This window comes from Engystomops pustulosus, chromosome 8 (assembly GCF_040894005.1).
Source record: "Engystomops pustulosus chromosome 8, aEngPut4.maternal, whole genome shotgun sequence".
Lineage (NCBI taxonomy): Eukaryota > Metazoa > Chordata > Amphibia > Anura > Leptodactylidae > Engystomops > Engystomops pustulosus.
In genome coordinates, this window is record NC_092418.1 from 50,989,057 (window position 1) to 51,012,549 (window position 23,493).

The following is a 23,493-nucleotide window of genomic DNA, read 5'->3' on the forward strand; positions in this document are numbered from 1 at the left end:
TAATAATAAACCAAAAAAAATACACTAATACTCACCAGTCTTCCCTCCTTACCCTTTCAGTCTTCAGTGCAGGACGATCGGCGGTGACGTCATCACATCGCGTCTCCTGCTCCCGGCTGCTGTCTTAAGCTGCTCCAAGCAGGAGACGCGATGTAATCACATTATCGCATCTCCGGTTCTGTGTAGTGTTGCACGGAGCTGACAGCTCAGTGCTCCACTACACTACTCATCTCTATCTGTGTCCTGACGACACAGATATGGATGAGAGTGAGAAAAACTCCCAGGTCAGCGGGACCAGTGACATAGCGACGCCCCTGTATATATATATATCTATATCTCATGTAATATATAAAGGCATTACCTATATAAAATCCTTCCACTGTAAAGCTTTGGAGATGTGGTTACCAGCTGATCCCTCTTATTATAGTATCGATATTACACGTCACTCAAAATTTGTTACACCGGGTGCTCAAGTAGGTTACAACACCATATAAAATGTATTGAAGAGACTTGGCACTCCTTGATAGATTAATTTTCATAATGTATTTTATTCAATTGAGATTAATCATAGCAATCCACAACAATGCAACGTTTCAGTCTTTTAATACTAGACCTTCATCAGGCACTGTACAAAAAATAAATTATATAATCAGAACATTGTATAGTAAACAATCATAGATGCAGCGTACATCAGTAGTGAATTATTTAGAATAGCCAAAGAGTGGTAAAACCAACAGTATCAATAGGGTATATAGGAGCTATTGAGATATATATGAGCTATTAGCCTGGAGACCGGAAGTGACATTCCAGCTCTGTCGCGGCCTAATGCGTTCCATTTTGGAACGCGGAAGAATCTCTAGCGTCCCTAGCGATCGCGCAGCGAACGGAGCTTGAAAGCGAGAAGTTAGTATGAGAACAAAAGGTGGAGACGCTGAGAGAAAGAAAGAATCGTGGAAACAAGACTATAGTGGAAACAGGATCTGTAATGATGTATGGGAGAAATAGGGGGACAAGGATCTAGTGTAGAATGATGTGTAGGGAACCGGGGGAAGAATGATGTAATGAGGAGACCCGAAAGTATGTAATGTAATGGGTATAATTTGCAAAAATGGGGTGATATATATAATATGACATGTAATCATGTCTTATGGGAGTATGGTGTGGTGATGTGAAAAATGTGGAAATATGGATGTATGTGTGGTGAATCTAAGTGACATTATCATTATAATTTTAATAAAAATTGAATAAATATAAAGGGGCTGGGGACAGGATTAGGAGGAACATATTTGGTAGGGGGATTTTTTGGGGGTGACCGGTCCTCTTAAGAATAGATTGGAGAGGAGAAAGTTTGGCAAGTGGAAGACCGGTTAGTAGAGAGTTACAGTAGTCTAGACGAGAGTGAATCCGAGCTACAGTTAGCATTTTACAGTTTTCAAATGTGAGAAATGGGCGGATTCTAGAGATGTTTCTGAGATGCATGCGGCAAGAGCGAGCAAGAGATTGAATGTGCGGCTCAAAGGAGAGGTCGGAGTCCAAACCAACCCCAACGGGCCTGCTGTTTCGGGGTTATGATGACCCCACAGACTGATATGGAGAGGTTAGGAAAGGCTCTGTTTGTGGATGGTGGAAAGACAAGAAGTTGGGTCTTAGAAAGATTAAGTTTCAGGAAGAGAGCGGACATGATGGTAGAGACAGCAGAGAGACAATCACTAGTGTTCTGGATTAGGGCAGGGCTGATGTTACGTGCCGAAGTATACAGTTGGGTATCATCAGCATAAAGATGATATTGAAAACCAAATCTGCTGATGGTTTGTCCAATGGGGCAGTATAGAGGGAGAAGAGAAGAGGACCTAGGACTGAGCGCGGGGGAACCCAGTCAGAGAGAGGAAGAGAAGGATAGAAAGATCCAGAAAAGGAGAGACTGAAAGTGTGGTCAGAGAGATGGGAGGAAAACCAAGAGAGTGCAGTGTCCTTCAGGCCAATGAAGCAAAGCATCCTGAGGAGGAGCTGGTGATCTACAGTATCAAACGCTGCCGATAGATCCAGAAGAATGAGGAGATAATAGTCCCCTTTGGATTTAGCGGTGAGGAGATCACCAGAGAATTGAGTAAGAGCAGTTTAGTGGAATACATAGAGCGGAGATCAGATTGTAGGGGGTCAAAGAGCAAGTTAGCTGAGAGAAAACGGGAAAGTCAAGAATAGACCAGGTGTTCCAGTAGTTTGGAGATGAAAGGGAGGTTAGAAACTGGTCGGTAGATAGTTAGCACTACTGGATTGGTCCAGAGAAGGTTCCTTTAGTAAAGGGGTGACAACAGCATGCTTGAAAGATGAGGGAAAGACACCAGAAGAGAGAGCGAGATTGAATATTTTAGTGGGGTGAGAAGTGACTGCTGGGGAGAGGGACTGTACCAGCTGTGAGGGGATGGGGTCACTGATACGGGTGGTGGGATGGGCAGAGGAAAGGAGCATGGACACTTCTTCCTCTGTGACTGGCTCAAATGAAGAGAGAGAACAAGGTACGGTACCGGAGTGAAGGGGGTTTATGGAGTTAGTGGACTGAGAAATTATTTCTTGGCGAATACAGTCGATTTTATCTTTAAAGTAGGTGGCCAGATCTTCAGCCCCAAGGTCTATAACAGGTTGCTCTACCTTTGTTGTTAGTAAGAGATGAAGAGTATTGAAGAGCCTTTTGGGGTTGTAAGAAAGAGAAGATATTAGATTAGTAAAATAGACCTGTTTATCAAGATGAAGAGCAGAGTTATAGGATTTGAGCATAAATTTAAAGTGAAGAAGGTCAGCGGAAGTGCCCGATTTTCTCCACGGGTTTGACACTGCTGGAGCACTTACGTAGGGAATGGGTTTGTGGCGTGCGCCAAGGTTGCCTACATTTGTGTTGGAAGGCTCGATCTGACGGTGGTGGCATCTTATCCAGGGCACTTTTGAGAGCATGATTATAATGATTAGTAGCCAGGTTAGGACAGGAGAGAGAGGAGATGGGGGGGACAGCGATGGCTGCAGAATTTCTGCGAGGTGGGGAACACTAATGGCACGTAGGTTCCGGTATGTGTGATAAATGGACGTAGTCTGTACAGTACAAGAACTATTTACAGTAAAAGAGAGAAGGTTATGGTCTGAAAGTTGAAAGTCCGTATTAGTAAAGTCCGAGACAGAAGAGAGTCGGGCAAAGACAAGTCAAGGATGTTTCCCTCTTGGACACTCTAGCTATAGGACTTTCTGCAGCCTACAGGCTTTGCAGCCTAGAGAAAACAAAATTTAAAGGGAAGGGGCAGAGCCATACTTAGGTTGTAAAATCATTAGGCCCCAAATGCAGGACACATGAGAGAAAGTTTATCTTGCAAAAAAAAACAAAGTTTCTAAATAGAAAGATGAGCTAATTAACCCATTAAGGACGCAGCCATTTTGTAGCTTAAGGCTCAGCCCGATTTTTTTGGATTCTGACATGCATCGCTTTATATGGTTATAACTTTTGAAAACTGTTACTTATCTAAACGATCCTGAGATTTTTTTTTTTTCTCCACATGTTGTACTTCATTTCAGTGGTAAATTTTGGCTGATATGTTTTGCGTTTATTTACAAAAAAAAAAAAGAAAAAATGAAGAATTTGTTGAAAGATTTGCGAAATTTGAAATCATTGCATTTTCAGGCAGATAGATTTACCACCTAAATAAATTGCTGAATAACATTTCCCATATGTCTACTTTACATTTTCAGAATTTTTGAAATGTCTGGATAATTTATTTTGATTTCACTCGGCTTACAAATCGAATATCACTTTTCTGGATTTTCAGAATTTACTATTTTGGGGATAAATACAGTTTTACATATTTAGCATCAAAACCCCCTATATAACCAACACATTTTCAAATCTGCACCCCTCAAGCTATCAGAAACAGCTTTTACGAAGATTGTTAACCCCTTGGGATCTTCATAGTAATTGAATCAAAATGGAGGTGAAATTTAGAATGGTCAAATTGTTCCAGTTATTTGTTCATTTAACAGCAAGCAGGGATGGGTTACCAGTAAAGACAGCAGATCAGGACACACAGATAAATAGCACAGAGGTATAACGGCAAGCAGGGACTATAATCCATTTTATTATAAAGTGTTAATTTGTGACCAATAACATTTTATCGCAAAAACTGGTATTTTTCAAAATCTAATATTTTTAAATGTGCAGACAATAATGATGCTTCATGACAGAACATTTTTAATTCTCCAACTCAAACTGAAGTCCTAGTGACTCATATGGTTCGGTTCTGAAGTTGCTGAATTTTGCACAATTACTGAGACTAATGCTAGGTATGTGTTAGTTTACCCATTAACTGTTGCTGGCTGGCTGTCTCCCATAGAGAAAAGTGTAGTTGGCAATTATCTATGACCTGCAAACTACATTTTCTGTAGAGAAAGAACAGCCACCCAGCAACAGCGACCACCCGCCCTCTCGTTGCAATTCTACCAATACTCTCAGAATTTAAATACACTTCTATGCGGGTAAAATAAATCTCTGGTTATGGAGGTTGAATTTTATTCTAATTGCTGGCTTAAGAAAGGCATATTAGTCCATAAAGAACAGAAGTTTGTAGACCATTGGTCATTTCATATATTTTTTAAATATTAGAAGTGAGCTTGTTCTATAATTATAAATATATATAGTAATGCATTCAATCACATTCAGACGGAATTGGAGGCTGGACGCCTGAACCCATTAGCTGTTGCTGGGTGGCTGTCCTTTCCTTAGAGAAAATGTAGATTGCAGGTCATCAATTAGTGCAAATTCTGTTCCTTTGCATCTGCCAGGTGTGTCTGTGGGGGGAGCCAGATTATCACTCATGTGCACTCACGTATGCACACATCCAGCATCTACGGGAGAGCAGGGAGTTCTCTTGAGTTTTTGTGAAGTCAGTATGATGACTTCTCGTGCAACGAAGTGACATTCCGGAGCTCAGATCAAGAACGTTGGCTGCAGCCTTTGGCAGGGGGATGGGCTCCTTGGAAGGTAGCTCTCCTGCAACAAATCTTCTCCTCCTTCCCTTTCAGGAGGAATCTGGTGAAAGGGGGAAAGGCAAGGAGGAGAAGCAGGAGAAAGGCTTTATTGAAGAGAAATGTGTGTCCCTTGTGCACCCATCAGATTCTCTACCAAAGAAGGGGCTCTTTCTAATGCTTCTAGAAGAATCCTTTGGCTTAAACAGTGGGGAGTTCCATTCTCCGGCGAGTACGTTTTTTGACCAGATCGTGATCCCATCTTGGTAAAGGCAGCTGCAGAGAGATGGGTTTTCCTGAAAACAAGAATAGCTCCAAAAGGAACTTTTTTGTGGCCCCAAAGACCAGAAGGATAGCTTTGGTGGGAAAGGCAAGCAAGGCCATTGGATCTACCCCAAGGGAGGCAGAGGACATGGTTTCTTTTTCTCTTCAAACAATGATCAAAAAGTAAGAAGCAGTGACCCCAGGGTTGTGGGAAGACTGATAATGTACTATTCACAGTGGGAAGAAATTACATCAAATATCTAGACAGGAGACCTAATCAAAAATGGATACAGGATAGAGTTCTCGCCTACCCCTGGGAGATACTTCAAGCACTCTTTGTCATCTTCTTCTTCTCAACTTGCCATCTGGCAGGAAGTCCAGACCTTACTTCAGTTGGGGGCCATCTTAAGGGTTCCCATGGAACAACAAGAACAGGGGTTCTACTCCCCCTTATTCACCTAAAGAAACCCAACTGCTCGAACCGTCTTATCATAAACCTAAAGTGGCTAAACCATTTTATTGTCTTCAGACGCTTCAAAATGGAGTCAATAAGATCGTCTACTCCCCTCATTCACCCAAATTCCTTTATGCGCAATATACATTTCAAGGATGTGTAAGTTTTCTGTCTTGTCCTTGGAAGGGATTTCATCTGCTCCCAAACTGATGGTAGAGGTAGTTACTTTCCTAAGAAATTAGGATATTTCTATCATTCCACACTTTCACGATTTCCTGAATATAGCCAGAACCAAACCAGATCTTATATAATCTCGGGATTTAACAATTTCCACACTCACAAAGCTAAGCTGGATTATCAACTCCCAAAAATCAAACCTGTCACCACTTACTCGGATTAGATTCTTAGGAGTAATTCTGGACTCATGTCGTCAAACTTGTTTTCTACCGCAGGACAAGGACAACATCAGACATCTAATACAATCCTTCAGGAGAAAACCCAAGGTCTTCATCCAGTCAGCAATGAAGCCACTAGGACAGCTAACAACCTGTATCCCAGACATTTCCTGGTGCCAGAGTTATACAAGGATACTACAGAATTGGTTCCTTTTATCTTGGGACAAGACCCCTGTGGGTTTAGAAAAAAACATTCATATTCCCTTAAAAGTGACGCAAGATCTTCTTTGGTGGATGAAGACACAAAATCTAGAAAAAGTGGTTCCATGGATCCAACAACCTCTGATAACCAAGCAAGGATGCAAGCAAGTCAAGATGTGGTGCTAGTACAGGGTTTATGAACACAAAAGCATCAGAACCAAGTCTTCCAACTACAGAGAGTTACGAGCAGTGTGGGAGACCCTAAAATCCAACAAGAACCATCTAAGTAGATCTCCAGATCTTCTGTCACTAACACAAAAAATATTCTTGTGGGCGGAAAACAATTGTTTTTCCCTCTCAGCTACTCATCTCTGAGCAATAAAGAATGTAACAGTGGACTTTCTAAGCAGGAAAACTCTCCTTCCAAACGAGTTTTGCCTGAAATTGGAGATCTTCAACCAACTTACATCCCTATGGGGATATCATAGACCTGTTTGCTGCAAGGGAAAAGACAAAGTGCAAACATTTTTATTCTCTAGACCAGGGGTCCCCAAACTACGGCCCGCATGTGGCCACGGACAGTTTCTATCTGGCCTCCGTCGCATCGACCTCTTGAGCTCCAGCGACGAGCCCCCGATCCAGATTCATTATTTTGGGGGCCCCTGGGCTGGCGCTCCAATAGCGTCAATGATGCGGCCTTCGGCTGTCGTGCAGGGGCCTCAGTCCGGACAGGAAGCTTCTGCCCGTCACTGTATAGTGCTCGATGCGGCCTGAAATGGTTGTTCGAGCACTATTACTTTAGGTGGAGCAATGTGGCCGGAAGACAATCCCGCCGCACATTGCTCTTTGAACCAGGATACGCAGCCGCCTGATGACGTTGCGCACCCCTCCCTGTCCGGAGGCAGGCAGGAGAAAGAAGATGCGGGAGTCAGAGGTGAGTACAGGGTTTTCATTTTTTTTCAAACAGCAGTAAAAAGATGGCAGCCCGGGGGCCCAATATATGAAATAATTATGATGGCATTATAGAAAATAATTAATGGTGGAGGGGCAGCATAGGGGATAATTAATGGTGGAAGGGTAGCATATGAAATAATGGTGGGGGGGGGGGCAGCATAGCGAATAATTAATTATGAAGGGCAGAATATGAAATGATTAACGGTGGAGGGGCAGAATATGAAATAATGGTGGAGGGGCAGCTTAGGAAATAATTAATTGTGGCGGGCAGCTTAGGAAATTATGGTGGAGGGGCAGCATAGGAAATAATTAATTATGAGGGGCAGTATAGGAAATAATCAATTATAAGGGGCAGCATAGGAAATAATTAATGGTGGGGGGCATCAGAAATAATTATGAGGAGCAGTCTAGTAATTAATGGGGGGGCAGCATATTCAATAAATAATGGAGAGGGGTTAATTGGGCCAATATACAAAATAGTTCACAAGGGGGTGCAGTATATTAAATAAGGGGGATTACGATGCCATCACATGTACCGCTAGCGCTGTGTTTTCAAGAAATTTCTTTTTTTTTTTTTCTAACTTTTTACAACCCCCTGTGTAAAAAGTTTGGGGACCCCTGCTTTAGACATAAGAGAACCATATCAGATTCTGAATGCCTTCAGCCATTCTTGGAACCAGCCACAAGCCTATGCCTTTACCCCAATTCCCCTGATATCAAAAGTACTACAGAAGATCTATCTAGACAAAGCCAGAGTTGTATTAATCTGCCCCTACTGGATGAAAAATAATTAGTATTCTTCTTCTGAGATCCATGGCTCCCCTGGATCCATCCTTCTTCTACCAGAGTGAGATCTGGGTGCCATCCTGCATCCCAGACCAGATTACCTCAGTCTGACAGCATGGATCCTGAAAGAACTCCTGATTAGAAAGGGTCTTTCCTCTATAGTTGTGAACACTGTCCTGCAAGCAGAAAGACAGTCTGTCTGGTGGCCATAACATCAGTCCGAAGATTAGGAAGATTTAAGCCATTTCAATACAGGAACCTTATTTAAGAATACTTGACGATAGAATTGTAATACTTGATTCAACCTTTCTTACTAAGGTAGTTTGAAAATTCCACAAAAACCAAGATAAATTCCTTCCAACTTTCTGTGGTAATCCCTCCTCCTCTGCTGAGGCTGAGTGGTACACGCTTGATGTAAGGCGCATTGTGTTAAGATGCCTTCAATCCACTAAAACATGGCATGTGGGTAATAATCTTTATCAATTTCAGGGATCTAACAAGGGGAAAAAGGCATCCAACATGACTATCGCAAGATGACTCAAGATGGCAATTTCAAAATGCTATACTCTTCAGAATAAGACTCCTTCAAACTTGAGAGCCCATGCTACCTCCATGCTACCTCCTAGGTGAAAAGAAGAGGAGCAACTCTGGATGAAATATGTACAGCAGCTATTTTCGCTAAACCCTTTATCTAAACATTATAGACTGGATCTTCCAAGAAATAAGGACTTGGCATTTGGAAGGAAAGTTATTAAATCGATTGTACCCCCCTAACTTATCATCTCATTGGATAAGTCTCCAGGTGGCTGTCATGGGGGACGTGGTGGAAATTCAGATTTCGTACCTAACAGTAAATCCGTTTCCGCAAGTCCGCCATGACGGCCTATATATTCCCTCCCTAGAATTCCTTTTTCTGTTGTGTTTTTGGTGTGTGATGTAACATACTAAATAAATAAAATTTGCATCCATTTCAGGTGTGGTTATTTGGTAGTCAATGATGGGAGGATGCAGGGAGGGGACTTTTAACCTCTCTTCTTCCTGTTCCCACAGAGGTCAAAGGGCATCCTCGAGGTGGCAGTTATGGTGGACTAGTGGAAACATACAGTGAATGAAGCATTCAAAAAGACCTTTTCATTTAACAGTCAAACAGAAATCTATTGTAATTTAAGAAAAAGCCATTGTCAAAAAAACCCCAACTATGAATGTTGTGCATATAGTTTTTGTGTTGGCGATCAGGCCATATAGGGCTAAAATACCCTAGGGGCCTGAAAAAGAAAAAAAATCTATAAATGTTAATCATCCAATTTTCTATAAAACACTAATAAAAATAAAGAATTCTGTTCATAAACATATTGGGGGAAGTTTTCTGGTGTACACGCCATAAAATAGTTGTGATTCCTGGCTCATGGCCTGGAATTGAGACTTTTCTACCCCACAGGCAACCATATTAACTTTAGTCCGTGCCAGGTCTTGGAACCTTCAAGTATATACAGCATTTTTTCCGCTGGCAGGTGGAGTATTATTTGGTCTTTTAATATATACACATAGTATATAATGGGAAAAAAAGGAGATGGTTGCAGACGCCTGTTGTGAAGAGATGGTTAATGTAAAGAATATGGAACCAAAAACAAGTCCTGGAATAGTGTAGCAAGTTGATAAGGGGGTTTGTTTGGTGATATTTGAATGATGGTAAGATGGGTCATACCTAACGGATGCAGCAAGAATAATCCCCCTGAGGTCGAGTGCGGGAATTTGAATTGAAGAAAAGTAATTGTAGATTTCAAAAAACGGCGATAATGGGTGCGCTTCCATATTAGAATAGGAATAAATGTTTTTCGAAAGATTTGTGTTTATGAATTGATTAATTGTTTTAACAATAGACTACGTCCTCACGCAGGACTGTCTTGAGCCTCCCTCACCACAGAACATATTTTGGTTTGCATCAGTACTCATCTATTATTATGTCAAACCTTCCTCCAGTCCTGCTCCAGTATCTTTTGACCTGATGAAGATGCCCCGTTCAGCATTGAAACATGTGGTCTGTTATTAAAACAATAAATTAATCCATAAGCACATAAATCTTTTGGAAAAACATTTATTCCTATTCTACCTGGAAGCGCACCCATTATGCATGTTTTTTATCATCTACAATTACTTTTAATCTATATATACATATTTGTCTTGTGCGGTGAATTGTGTAACAGAAAAACTTTTTTTTTTATAAAAAGTGATCAAAAGGTTAAACATTTTCCCAATTGATAAGTCCAGTAAGAATATTACAATTTATACAGTTTCATACATCAAAGAGTAATAAGTCATATGTAATAATGAAAGCAATACATTATATGGTATTTCCTTGATCATTCTGGCTCTATGAGACTTTGAAGGAGGCATTTGTGCACATGTCTACACCTATGCCAGTTTTGGCTAACTCTAATATTGTCCTTAGCTGCTAAAAAGGGCTGTATTATATTGCAGAATGACCACAACTAGGTCTTCTGTATTTAGGACTTATTTTCCAACCTTCCTTATTTTATAGATGCAGTATTTTAAGGTCTACTTGCATGTTAAGGTTTTTAGTGTGGGTTCTTCTTAAAAATCCTCTTTGAATCTGCAAACAATGTTAATTCAATACATGGGGATCAGATTCCTGTAACCCATTTCACATATACTAAATATTCACAAGAATAGGTTGCATGTTATTTTAAACTAGGGGAATAGCTACATTGAATGAAGTTATCCTCATGTAGCTCTTCAGCATGTTAAGCTACAAGCTCTTGAGAAAATCCAACACATTTCTATACACCACCTTGCAATTGTGGCTGTCGGAAACCTTAAAGGGGTTGTCTACTTTCAGTAAATAATTGATATGGTTTGTAGAAGGAAAAGTTATATAATTTATCAATATACTGTATATACTCGAGTATAAGCCGACCCGAGTATAAGCCGAGACCCCTAATTTTACCACCAAAAACTGGGAAAACCTTTTGACTCGAGTATAAGCAGAGGGTGGGAAATGCATTGGTCACAGACCCCCGCAGTATATAGTATGTAGCCAGCCCAGCCTGCCGCGTGTAGTGTACAGCCAGCCCAGCCTGCCGCGTGTAGTGTACAGCCAGCCCAGCCTGCCGCGTGTAGTGTACAGCCAGCCCAGCCTGCCGCGTGTAGTGTACAGCCAGCCCAGCCTGCCGCGTGTAGTGTACAGCCAGCCCAGCCTGCCGCGTGTAGTGTACAGCCAGCCCAGCCTGCCGCGTGTAGTGTACAGCCAGCCCAGCCTGCCGCGTGTAGTGTACAGCCAGCCCAGCCTGCCGCGTGTAGTGTACAGCCAGCCCAGCCTGCCGCGTGTAGTGTACAGCCAGCCCAGCCTGCCGCGTGTAGTGTACAGCCAGCCCAGCCTGCCGCGTGTAGTGTACAGCCAGCCCAGCCTGCCGCGTGTAGTGTACAGCCAGCCCAGCCTGCCGCGTGTAGTGTACAGCCAGCCCAGCCTGCCGCGTGTAGTGTACAGCCAGCCCAGCCTGCCGCGTGTAGTGTACAGCCAGCCCAGCCTGCCGCGTGTAGTGTACAGCCAGCCCAGCCTGCCGCGTGTAGTGTACAGCCAGCCCAGCCTGCCGCGTGTAGTGTACAGCCAGCCCAGCCTGCCGCGTGTAGTGTACAGCCAGCCCAGCCTGCCGCGTGTAGTGTACAGCCAGCCCAGCCTGCCGCGTGTAGTGTACAGCCAGCCCAGCCTGCCGCGTGTAGTGTACAGCCAGCCCAGCCTGCCGCGTGTAGTGTACAGCCAGCCCAGCCTGCCGCGTGTAGTGTACAGCCAGCCCAGCCTGCCGCGTGTAGTGTACAGCCAGCCCAGCCTGCCGCGTGTAGTGTACAGCCAGCCCAGCCTGCCGCGTGTAGTGTACAGCCAGCCCAGCCTGCCGCGTGTAGTGTACAGCCAGCCCAGCCTGCCGCGTGTAGTGTACAGCCAGCCCAGCCTGCCGCGTGTAGTGTACAGCCAGCCCAGCCTGCCGCGTGTAGTGTACAGCCAGCCCAGCCTGCCGCGTGTAGTGTACAGCCAGCCCAGCCTGCCGCGTGTAGTGTACAGCCAGCCCAGCCTGCCGCGTGTAGTGTACAGCCAGCCCAGCCTGCCGCGTGTAGTGTACAGCCAGCCCAGCCTGCCGCGTGTAGTGTACAGCCAGCCCAGCCTGCCGCGTGTAGTGTACAGCCAGCCCAGCCTGCCGCGTGTAGTGTACAGCCAGCCCAGCCTGCCGCGTGTAGTGTACAGCCAGCCCAGCCTGCCGCGTGTAGTGTACAGCCAGCCCAGCCTGCCGCGTGTAGTGTACAGCCAGCCCAGCCTGCCGCGTGTAGTGTACAGCCAGCCCAGCCTGCCGCGTGTAGTGTACAGCCAGCCCAGCCTGCCGCGTGTAGTGTACAGCCAGCCCAGCCTGCCGCGTGTAGTGTACAGCCAGCCCAGCCTGCCGCGTGTAGTGTACAGCCAGCCCAGCCTGCCGCGTGTAGTGTACAGCCAGCCCAGCCTGCCGCGTGTAGTGTACAGCCAGCCCAGCCTGCCGCGTGTAGTGTACAGCCAGCCCAGCCTGCCGCGTGTAGTGTACAGCCAGCCCAGCCTGCCGCGTGTAGTGTACAGCCAGCCCAGCCTGCCGCGTGTAGTGTACAGCCAGCCCAGCCTGCCGCGTGTAGTGTACAGCCAGCCCAGCCTGCCGCGTGTAGTGTACAGCCAGCCCAGCCTGCCGCGTGTAGTGTACAGCCAGCCCAGCCTGCCGCGTGTAGTGTACAGCCAGCCCAGCCTGCCGCGTGTAGTGTACAGCCAGCCCAGCCTGCCGCGTGTAGTGTACAGCCAGCCCAGCCTGCCGCGTGTAGTGTACAGCCAGCCCAGCCTGCCGCGTGTAGTGTACAGCCAGCCCAGCCTGCCGCGTGTAGTGTACAGCCAGCCCAGCCTGCCGCGTGTAGTGTACAGCCAGCCCAGCCTGCCGCGTGTAGTGTACAGCCAGCCCAGCCTGCCGCGTGTAGTGTACAGCCAGCCCAGCCTGCCGCGTGTAGTGTACAGCCAGCCCAGCCTGCCGCGTGTAGTGTACAGCCAGCCCAGCCTGCCGCGTGTAGTGTACAGCCAGCCCAGCCTGCCGCGTGTAGTGTACAGCCAGCCCAGCCTGCCGCGTGTAGTGTACAGCCAGCCCAGCCTGCCGCGTGTAGTGTACAGCCAGCCCAGCCTGCCGCGTGTAGTGTACAGCCAGCCCAGCCTGCCGCGTGTAGTGTACAGCCAGCCCAGCCTGCCGCGTGTAGTGTACAGCCAGCCCAGCCTGCCGCGTGTAGTGTACAGCCAGCCCAGCCTGCCGCGTGTAGTGTACAGCCAGCCCAGCCTGCCGCGTGTAGTGTACAGCCAGCCCAGCCTGCCGCGTGTAGTGTACAGCCAGCCCAGCCTGCCGCGTGTAGTGTACAGCCAGCCCAGCCTGCCGCGTGTAGTGTACAGCCAGCCCAGCCTGCCGCGTGTAGTGTACAGCCAGCCCAGCCTGCCGCGTGTAGTGTACAGCCAGCCTGCCGCGTGTAGTGTACAGCCAGCCTGCCGCGTGTAGTGTACAGCCAGCCCATGACAGCCGCGTGTAGTGTACAGCCAGCCCATGACAGCCGCGTGTAGTGTACAGCCAGCCCATGACAGCCGCGTGTAGTGTACAGCCAGCCCATGACAGCCGCGTGTAGTGTACAGCCAGCCCATGACAGCCGCGTGTAGTGTACAGCCAGCCCATGACAGCCGCGTGTAGTGTACAGCCAGCCCATGACAGCCGCGTGTAGTGTACAGCCAGCCCATGACAGCCGCGTGTAGTGTACAGCCAGCCCATGACAGCCGCGTGTAGTGTACAGCCAGCCCATGACAGCCGCGTGTAGTGTACAGCCAGCCCATGACAGCCGCGTGTAGTGTACAGCCAGCCCATGACAGCCGCGTGTAGTGTACAGCCAGCCCATGACAGCCGCGTGTAGTGTACAGCCAGCCCATGACAGCCGCGTGTAGTGTACAGCCAGCCCATGACAGCCGCGTGTAGTGTACAGCCAGCCCATGACAGCCGCGTGTAGTGTACAGCCAGCCCATGACAGCCGCGTGTAGTGTACAGCCAGCCCATGACAGCCGCGTGTAGTGTACAGCCAGCCCATGACAGCCGCGTGTAGTGTACAGCCAGCCCATGACAGCCGCGTGTAGTGTACAGCCAGCCCATGACAGCCGCGTGTAGTGTACAGCCAGCCCATGACAGCCGCGTGTAGTGTACAGCCAGCCCATGACAGCCGCGTGTAGTGTACAGCCAGCCCATGACAGCCGCGTGTAGTGTACAGCCAGCCCATGACAGCCGCGTGTAGTGTACAGCCAGCCCATGACAGCCGCGTGTAGTGTACAGCCAGCCCATGACAGCCGCGTGTAGTGTACAGCCAGCCCATGACAGCCGCGTGTAGTGTACAGCCAGCCCATGACAGCCGCGTGTAGTGTACAGCCAGCCCATGACAGCCGCGTGTAGTGTACAGCCAGCCCATGACAGCCGCGTGTAGTGTACAGCCAGCCCATGACAGCCGCGTGTAGTGTACAGCCAGCCCATGACAGCCGCGTGTAGTGTACAGCCAGCCCATGACAGCCGCGTGTAGTGTACAGCCAGCCCATGACAGCCGCGTGTAGTGTACAGCCAGCCCATGACAGCCGCGTGTAGTGTACAGCCAGCCCATGACAGCCGCGTGTAGTGTACAGCCAGCCCATGACAGCCGCGTGTAGTGTACAGCCAGCCCATGACAGCCGCGTGTAGTGTACAGCCAGCCCATGACAGCCGCGTGTAGTGTACAGCCAGCCCATGACAGCCGCGTGTAGTGTACAGCCAGCCCATGACAGCCGCGTGTAGTGTACAGCCAGCCCATGACAGCCGCGTGTAGTGTACAGCCAGCCCATGACAGCCGCGTGTAGTGTACAGCCAGCCCATGACAGCCGCGTGTAGTGTACAGCCAGCCCATGACAGCCGCGTGTAGTGTACAGCCAGCCCATGACAGCCGCGTGTAGTGTACAGCCAGCCCATGACAGCCGCGTGTAGTGTACAGCCAGCCCATGACAGCCGCGTGTAGTGTACAGCCAGCCCATGACAGCCGCGTGTAGTGTACAGCCAGCCCATGACAGCCGCGTGTAGTGTACAGCCAGCCCATGACAGCCGCGTGTAGTGTACAGCCAGCCCATGACAGCCGCGTGTAGTGTACAGCCAGCCCATGACAGCCGCGTGTAGTGTACAGCCAGCCCATGACAGCCGCGTGTAGTGTACAGCCAGCCCATGACAGCCGCGTGTAGTGTACAGCCAGCCCATGACAGCCGCGTGTAGTGTACAGCCAGCCCATGACAGCCGCGTGTAGTGTACAGCCAGCCCATGACAGCCGCGTGTAGTGTACAGCCAGCCCATGACAGCCGCGTGTAGTGTACAGCCAGCCCATGACAGCCGCGTGTAGTGTACAGCCAGCCCATGACAGCCGCGTGTAGTGTACAGCCAGCCCATGACAGCCGCGTGTAGTGTACAGCCAGCCCATGACAGCCGCGTGTAGTGTACAGCCAGCCCATGACAGCCGCGTGTAGTGTACAGCCAGCCCATGACAGCCGCGTGTAGTGTACAGCCAGCCCATGACAGCCCAGCCCGCCGCGTGTAGTGTACAGCCAGCCCATGACAGCCCAGCCCGCCGCGTGTAGTGTACAGCCAGCCCATGACAGCCCAGCCCGCCGCGTGTAGTGTACAGCCAGCCCAGCACTTATATACGGTACTGTATTTCAAAGAGTGACAGGTTCTTTGGATTTCGTGTTATAGAATAAGAAAAATTACACAGTCAACAATATTTAAAAGGTTTATTGTAATACAAAAGTATATAAAGAGGTAAATATCAAAAGATTATACTCACAACACTGTCAACTTTCATTGATGAGCTCCGGCACACAAAATCTTCACGGGCTTATCAACTTACAACACTGTCCAGCATCATTGATGACCTTCCGGCAGGTAGGGATCTTCACGGACTATCACCAAGCAGTAGAATGACAGGTATTGACAGGTAACATCAGGTCTTGAGGCGTCCCACAAGTACCCAAGCAGTATAGCATCAGTCACTAGCTAGCTCTCAATTCTCTCAAATCTCTACCGCCAGGTGATAGTACGGAAGTTTTATACCCCATGTCTGTGCGTCACCAAACTATATGGAAAAACATATGTATGCATATGTTTTCTCTCATTATTCTCCTAATGGTATAGTTTCCCATGAAAGTGGCCAGTTTTCATTGGAAAGCATCCCAGGAGATGAGCGCATCCCAGGAGATAGGCGCATCCCAGCAGGTGTGTAATGCCTAACAGAGTGCCAAATAAGGATAAGAATATGTCAAACTTAATGAGAATAAAATGTCAAATATAATGAGGATCAAAATATGTTGGTTTGGGTTCATTCACAGTTGAAATAAGGTTACATGAACTGTCTTTTATCTCAAGAGCAGCCATGTTGTATCTTCGACTCCATTTTGGTTTTCCATTACAGGTACTAACCCTCCGGCGGCCATGATGTGCAGTGCGGCTCCCCGATGTCAGCGCGGCTCCTATTCTGTCTTCCGCGCTGGTCTTCTTTTTTCTGTAACAGCCTGCCTTTCTCCATTGCCGCGCCCTGCAGGCTGTTATAGAAAAAAGAGGACAGGCGCGGAAGACAGAAGAGAAGCCGCGCTGCGCATCGGGCTGCCGGAGGGTGAGTATATGTTTTTTTTTTTTTTTTAGGTGCATTGACAATTTGTGTTGACTCGTGTATAAGCCGAGGTGAGGATTTTCAGCAGATTTTTTGTGCTGAAAAACTCTGCATAGTCACAAATATATACAATACTTTCTGTATCAATTTTTCACGGTTTTCTAGATCTCTGCTTGCTGTCCTTCTATGTTTACGTCCAGTGGATAGAAATCTGTCCATATGATGTGATGGACATGCAATTGCATGGACCGTTATTATCACTGAGAGTAATAGGATCTGTGTGATATAGAGGCTCATGCACCTGCATATCCATCACAAGGACTGATTTCAATCCACTTACGAAACCATGTAAATTATTTACTGAAAGTGGACCCGTGATGCTGTATGGCGGTAGTGTTCCTCGCTGTATGGCGGTAGTGTTCCTCGCTGTATGGCGCTAGTGTTCCTCACTGTATGGCGCTAGTGTTCCTCACTGTATGGCGCTAGTGTTCCTCACTGTATGGCGCTAGTGTTCCTCACTGTATGGCGCTAGTGTTCCTCACTGTATGGCGCTAGTGTTCCTCACTGTATGGCGCTAGTGTTCCTCACTGTATGGCGCTAGTGTTCCTCACTGTATGGGGGCGGTGTCCCTCATTTTTATGGGGGTGGTGTCCCTCACTGTATGATGGTAAGGTCCCTCACTGTATCACTGTAGTGTCCCTCACTGTATCACTGTAGTGTCCCTCACTGTATCACTGTAGTGTCCCTCACTGTATGGCGGTAGTGTCCCTCACTGTATGGCGGTAGTGTCCCTCACTGTATGGCGGCAGTGTCCCTCACTGGATGGGGGGGTAGTGTCCCTCACTGGATGGGGGGGGGCAGTGTCCCTCACTGGATGGGGGGGGGGCAGTGTCCCTCACTGGATGGGGGGGGCAGTGTCCCTCACTGGATGGGGGGGGGGGCAGTGTCCCTCACTGGATGGGGGGGGGCAGTGTCCCTCACTGGATGGGGGGGCAGTGTCCCTCACTGGATGGGGGGGGCAGTGTCCCTCACTGGATGGGGGGGGGCAGTGTCCCTCACTGGATGGGGGGGGCAGTGTCCCTCACTGGATGGGGGGGGGCAGTGTCCCTCACTGGATGGGGGGGGGTAGTGTCCCTCACTGGATGGGGGGGGGGCAGTGTCCCTCACTGGATGGCGGTAGGGATACCAAATTTGTATAGGTTTTATAATGTTTTCATACATTTACAAAAATTAAAACCTCCTGTCCAAAAAATTTTTTATTTTGCCATCTTCTGGTGCTAATTTTTTATACTGGTGTACGGAGCCGTGGGTGGTATCATTTTTTGTGACTTTTGATGCCGTTTTCATGGAAAAAGTGCTATTTTCACCTTTTGGGCGCTTTTTTCCGTTACATGGTTAAACACAGTGAAAAACTGTTGTTATACTTTGATAGATTGAGCATTTTAGGACGCGGTGATAGCTAATATGTTTACGATTTTTACAGTTTATTTATTTGTATATCAGTTCTATTGAAATGGGGTGGATTTGCATTTTTTGTTTTAATTATTATTATTATTTTTTTCTTTTTTATTATTTTTATGACTTTCTAGGGTACTTTAACCCTAATGGAAAACGTCATCAAAAGTCGCAAAAAATGACACCATCCACAGCTCTGTACATTAAAGTATGAAAAAGTTATTAGCGCCAGAAAATGGCAAAATCAAAAAAAAAAATTTGTAAAGGAGGTTTAAATTTTTGGAAATATATGGAAACATTATAAAACCTATACAAATTTGGTATCTCCGTGATCGCACCAACCCAAAAAAAAGTAGACATGTCATTTGGGGTGCCATAAAAGCTTTAAAATTCAAGTCCACAAGAAAACGCCACAAATGCGGTTTTTCACCAGATTCACTGCCTTTTAATTTTTTTCTCCTGCTTCCATGTACACGGCATGCAATAATAAATACCATCAATATGAAGTGCAATTTGTTATGCAGAAAACATGCCGTCACAGAGCTCTTTACTTGTAAAAAAAAATTATAGATTTTTGATTGTGGGGAGTGAAAAATGGAAATTAAAACACAAAAAAGGGCCAGGTCTTTAAAGGGTAAGGTTTATCCGACAACCACAATTGCAAGGTAGTATACAAAGATGCATTCAAATGTGTTGGATTTTCTAAAGAATTCACAACAGAAATTGTAGTTTAACATGCATATCAATTGTTTGCTGAAAGTGGACAACCCCTTTAACTATTGAGGATATTATTGGAGGATAACAAACCAGTTTCTGAATAAAACAGGAGGCTGAAAAACCTCACTTATAAAGAAATCTGTTTTTAAAAAAAAGCTATGTACATGTTGTTTTTGAAGCTCCTGTTGGTATTGAAAAAATACTGTAGTTTTCCATATCAAATTAACATTTACAGTAATTGCTAATTTTTTTCCTTGCTTTGGTTTCAAAAAATACTTGCTTAAAATCCTAACAAAATAAACTATGCATGAACATTCCCTTATTATCTCAGTCTTACCAATGTATCACTTTCATTATTTTACAGATGGTTTTTACTTTGCTGGTCAGAAATCAACATATCATCCTCATACATCCGTTTTAAAGACCTCAGCTAACCAGGCACACAATGTGCATGAAAATGAACCAGTGTATCATCAATTGAAAAATTCTAGAGAGACGTCCAAAGACTCTAAGGAAAAAGTTTTCAGAAATGAAGTTTTACTTAACCCTTCCTTTTTGAGCATATCAAAAAAAGATAAGAGACTTTCAGAGGAGACACAATCTGGTGATATAATTGAAAAAGAACTGGACAGTAAAGTTGAAAAGGAGAAGAGGAAATTTGTCTTTCATAGGTTACCTAAGCATGGTGAACATCACAAGTCATTTATAGCTGAGCTTACGCCAAACAGCTGGGTGGAAAACATTGAATTAAAAACTAAACCTCTCCAAACAACTCTTATGAGTAATTGTGGGGGTGAATCATTTTCCAAATCTATTGACACTGCAGAAGAGAATAGTATCAAACAGAGTAGACAAGACGACACCTTAAGGCCCTTGTGCCAAACAAACTCAAATCAAACTAAGCTTGGAGATTCTGTTGTGACTCTAGATAAAAATGTGAGTGTACAATGCACATGTCCGTCCTCTCAGTCTGTAAATTTTCACTTTAAATCTGCCTCCTGTACATCTTTGCCTGCTCAGCCTTTCCACTCTTCCGTTTACAGCCTTGTCCAACAGACCAAGGAACCTATTAATGAGAGAAAGACATTGGCACCAAATAATTTTGTGACGCCTTTTGATGCTTCTGATAAACATGGTATTCATATACAAGTTTCTACCCAGGCTGAAAACTCTAATGGAAAAGAATTACAGACACCTGAAGAAAAGACATTGTTTTCTCATTCTCTGCAACCACAGGAATTTCTAGTAAGTGAACCAAAAATATCTGATAGTATCAGAGAACCAGGATCTGTAATTTGCTGCAATTCCCCCCTTAAAGGTCAGTGGGAATCGGACTCTTTCTCAAAAAAACATGGCCATGCTTCTTTAGCAAAAAAAATATTTTCTCCTAGTGATGATTCTGATCATTTTGAGCAGGAAGACTACATCAAAGAGAAGTGCAAAATGTCTGGATTCATTGATATTCATCAACCAGTCCAAGGAAATATTATTGCAAAGCACCTGGAAGAGAAAGCAAAGCAACAAGAAACTAGTAGTTTTCCAACTTCACAAATGCCTGTTTTGGTAACCCAACACTCCCAAATCAACCATGGAAAAGAAGAGGTAAACAAACACTCATTTGGTTCCAAGAATTTGAGTTCTAGAAAAAGCAACATAGAATCCACACATCCATCTAGTCACTGTGAGCGAACTGCAATGCAAAATCTTATTAAATATAGCGGTAACTTTGAGAAAGACGTGTCTGCTTGGCAAAGTAGTTGCATTAAAAGTCCATTTGGGGGTCTTGGCAACATGAGGTTGGATGACACTCAATTGAAAGAAACTAAAATCCAAAGTCTATCACAGCCAGAGGTCAAAAGAGATCCAGATAGACATGAAAGTGCTAAAACAGTGTCTAAGGATTCATTAAGTTTTCAAGGAGAAATGGAAGTGCGAAATCCACCAGTGGGCATAGCTGTGGCTGTGGCTCGACATAAAGAAAGTGTCGGAAATAAAATAATCTCCTCTAAAGGTGAGATAATAAAAGATAAAAATGCCCATGGTGAAAAAAACTAGTTTTCACCCCACTTATGGTCAATGTTTTTACATGCTTTTAGGTTGTTTACAACTTGTGAAACTTGTGGTATGTGTAAATATGGGAATAATTCACCAATAGTTTTTGCATATCCAATTTTTTAAACATAGTTTTATAATCATATATCGATTTATATGCATATTTTATTATTTGTCAATATCATTTTGACATCAATTTTAAACCTCTCTTTTTTAGTACATGATAACACTTTTTTATTGAAAGAATGTACAGGCAGTCGCTGTGTTCCTATAAGATAGATTCCTTGGGTTTGTACTTAAAGGGGTTTTACCATGAAAGACCATTCTCACATTTCTATCTCCTACTGATGTTAACACAATAAAGATAATTTTAGCCCATTAGTTTACAATTTGACTCAGTGTTACTGCTGTTTTAGCTCTTATCCCTCCCTCGGCTGCGTAGTGTAAAATCCCAGGGTGTGGGTGGGGCCTCTCTAAGCAGACACATTATGATCCCTCTAGTTCTGTGGGGTGACAATCTGGTTGCATTATCGGGGTACAGGTGTAAATACAGTTTCATCTGGCTTATGACATTGTACTAACATACTGACTCATAGAAAGAGAGATGAGACAGATCAGGGATGCTGGAAACTATTACACAGAGGCTGACCATTACACTGTTACACACCGTGAGCTCTGCCACATCTCACAGAAATGTGCCTGCCTCCTCCTTCCCCCGGATCACTTTTCTCCTTGTAGCTTGTTACACTGAGCTCTGCTACATCTCTGACATCTGCCTGCCTTCCCCTTCCCTGGATCTCTTTGTAGTTTGCAGCCTCTCTCTCTGCTCACCATGTGCTGACTGTACGGAGATCAGAGACATTCACTGATTCACATCCTGAGGGTGTGGTTACAGTCGTACAGCAGAGAAAGACAGACATCTCAGCTCCACAATCTCATCCAAGATGTCGCCCGACCCAGTCAGAAGTTACTGGGTCGTGTCTAGGGGCAACTGAAATGATATACACCAGGACTGAGAGAGACAGGTTGGACTTGTATCTGTGAAATGCTGCACTTTTGGTAATAACCATGAATTAGAAAATGTGTTATTTTGTTATCCTGAGTACATATGAGAAACTTGTCTTCGCTGGAATAGCCCTTTTAAGTTGAATTTATATGTAAGTCGGAACTGTATATTTTATAATTGTAGCTCCAGAAAAAATCTTTTCCAGTGACAATATTTACAGGCATCTTACAGTTGATTATTGCAGCCTGGTAGTAAAGTAAACCATCCAGAAAGCTTCACCAGACGTCACAGGGGGCAGAGGGGTCGGTCTGTAACTAGGGGTTGTCTGTTGTCCTTAAGAACGGGACCGCCTGTACTTTTATTTATCTAGCCCTGTTGAAAGAGCACAGAATGATTAAAACCCAAACTGCATCACTATTTACAAAACTACAACCTTGTAGGAGTTCTTGTTTTTGTATATTCTTAAATATACTCACGATAACAAAATAACACATTGGGGGTCATTTACTAAGGACCCGATTCACAGTTTCCCGACGTGTTACCCGAATATTTCCGCTTTGCGCCGATTTTCCCTGAATTGCCCTGGGATTTTGGCGCACGCGATCGGATTGTGGCGCATCGGCGCCGACATGCAAGCAACGGAAATCGGGCGACGTGCCCGAACGAAAACCCAACGGATTCGGAGAAACCGCCCCATAAAAAAAAAAAAAAAGTGTCGCACTTACCTTCACCAGGAATAGGAATGTGTACTCCGGCGGACCTCGGCGGACTTCAGCGCAGCAGCGACACCTGGTGGACGTCGGAGGAACTGCCTTAGTGAATCGCCGGAAGACCCGACTTCACCACAGAGAAAGTGCCGCTGGATCGCGAATGGACCGGGTAAGTAAATCCATTATCTAATTCACCGTTATTACCAAAATGCTGCATTTCACAGAAGATCTGACTTTAGGGTCGGCAGTCATCTTGCCTGACGCTTCACTGAACTTCTCTCTCCCTCTGCTCCCTGCACATACACGAGTGGTGCTTTTTCAGCACAAAAATTGTGCTGAAAAACTTGGTTTAATTGCATGGATATATGGTAATTTATTTTACATTATCTGGTTACCTGCCAGCTGCATGTTATGAGTCCCTAGGGACCGTGCCCCTTTCCGCGGCACCCGCTACCCCCGGCATCACTCAACCCTCCACGCTCCTGCTCACATCCGGCTTCCCAGCACACATAAATTTAAAGGGCCAGCGCAGTGCTGATTGGCGGAATTTGATAAAAGCCGGCTTCTACCAGCAATCCCCGCCGGATCTTCGTGCTATATGCCTAAGAGAAAGCTACTACCCTTGCGATATTCCTGTGACCTTCGTTGTGACCCCAGACCTTTTCCTGTTTACAATCCTCCGCTGCCAGCCCTGACCCTCTTCTCTGACCCTGAACCTTTGCTACCTATCCTGACCTTCTGCCTGTCCCTGACCACGAACTTGCCTGCTGACTCTGTACCTCGCCT

The 23,493-nt window shown here is 45.9% G+C and overlaps 1 protein-coding gene across 4 annotated transcripts in view; it reads left to right on the forward strand.

Annotated features, from left to right (window-relative positions):
- TNRC18 (trinucleotide repeat containing 18) overlaps positions 1-23,493 on the forward strand; it is a 282,299-nt gene that overhangs the window by 51,468 nt on the left and 207,338 nt on the right. For all 4 annotated transcript variants that reach the window (XM_072120908.1, XM_072120909.1, XM_072120906.1 and 1 more), the window contains exon 4: positions 19,304-20,950. In XM_072120908.1, coding sequence (XP_071977009.1) covers positions 19,304-20,950 — 1,647 coding nt within the window. The remainder of the gene's footprint in view (positions 1-19,303; positions 20,951-23,493) is intronic.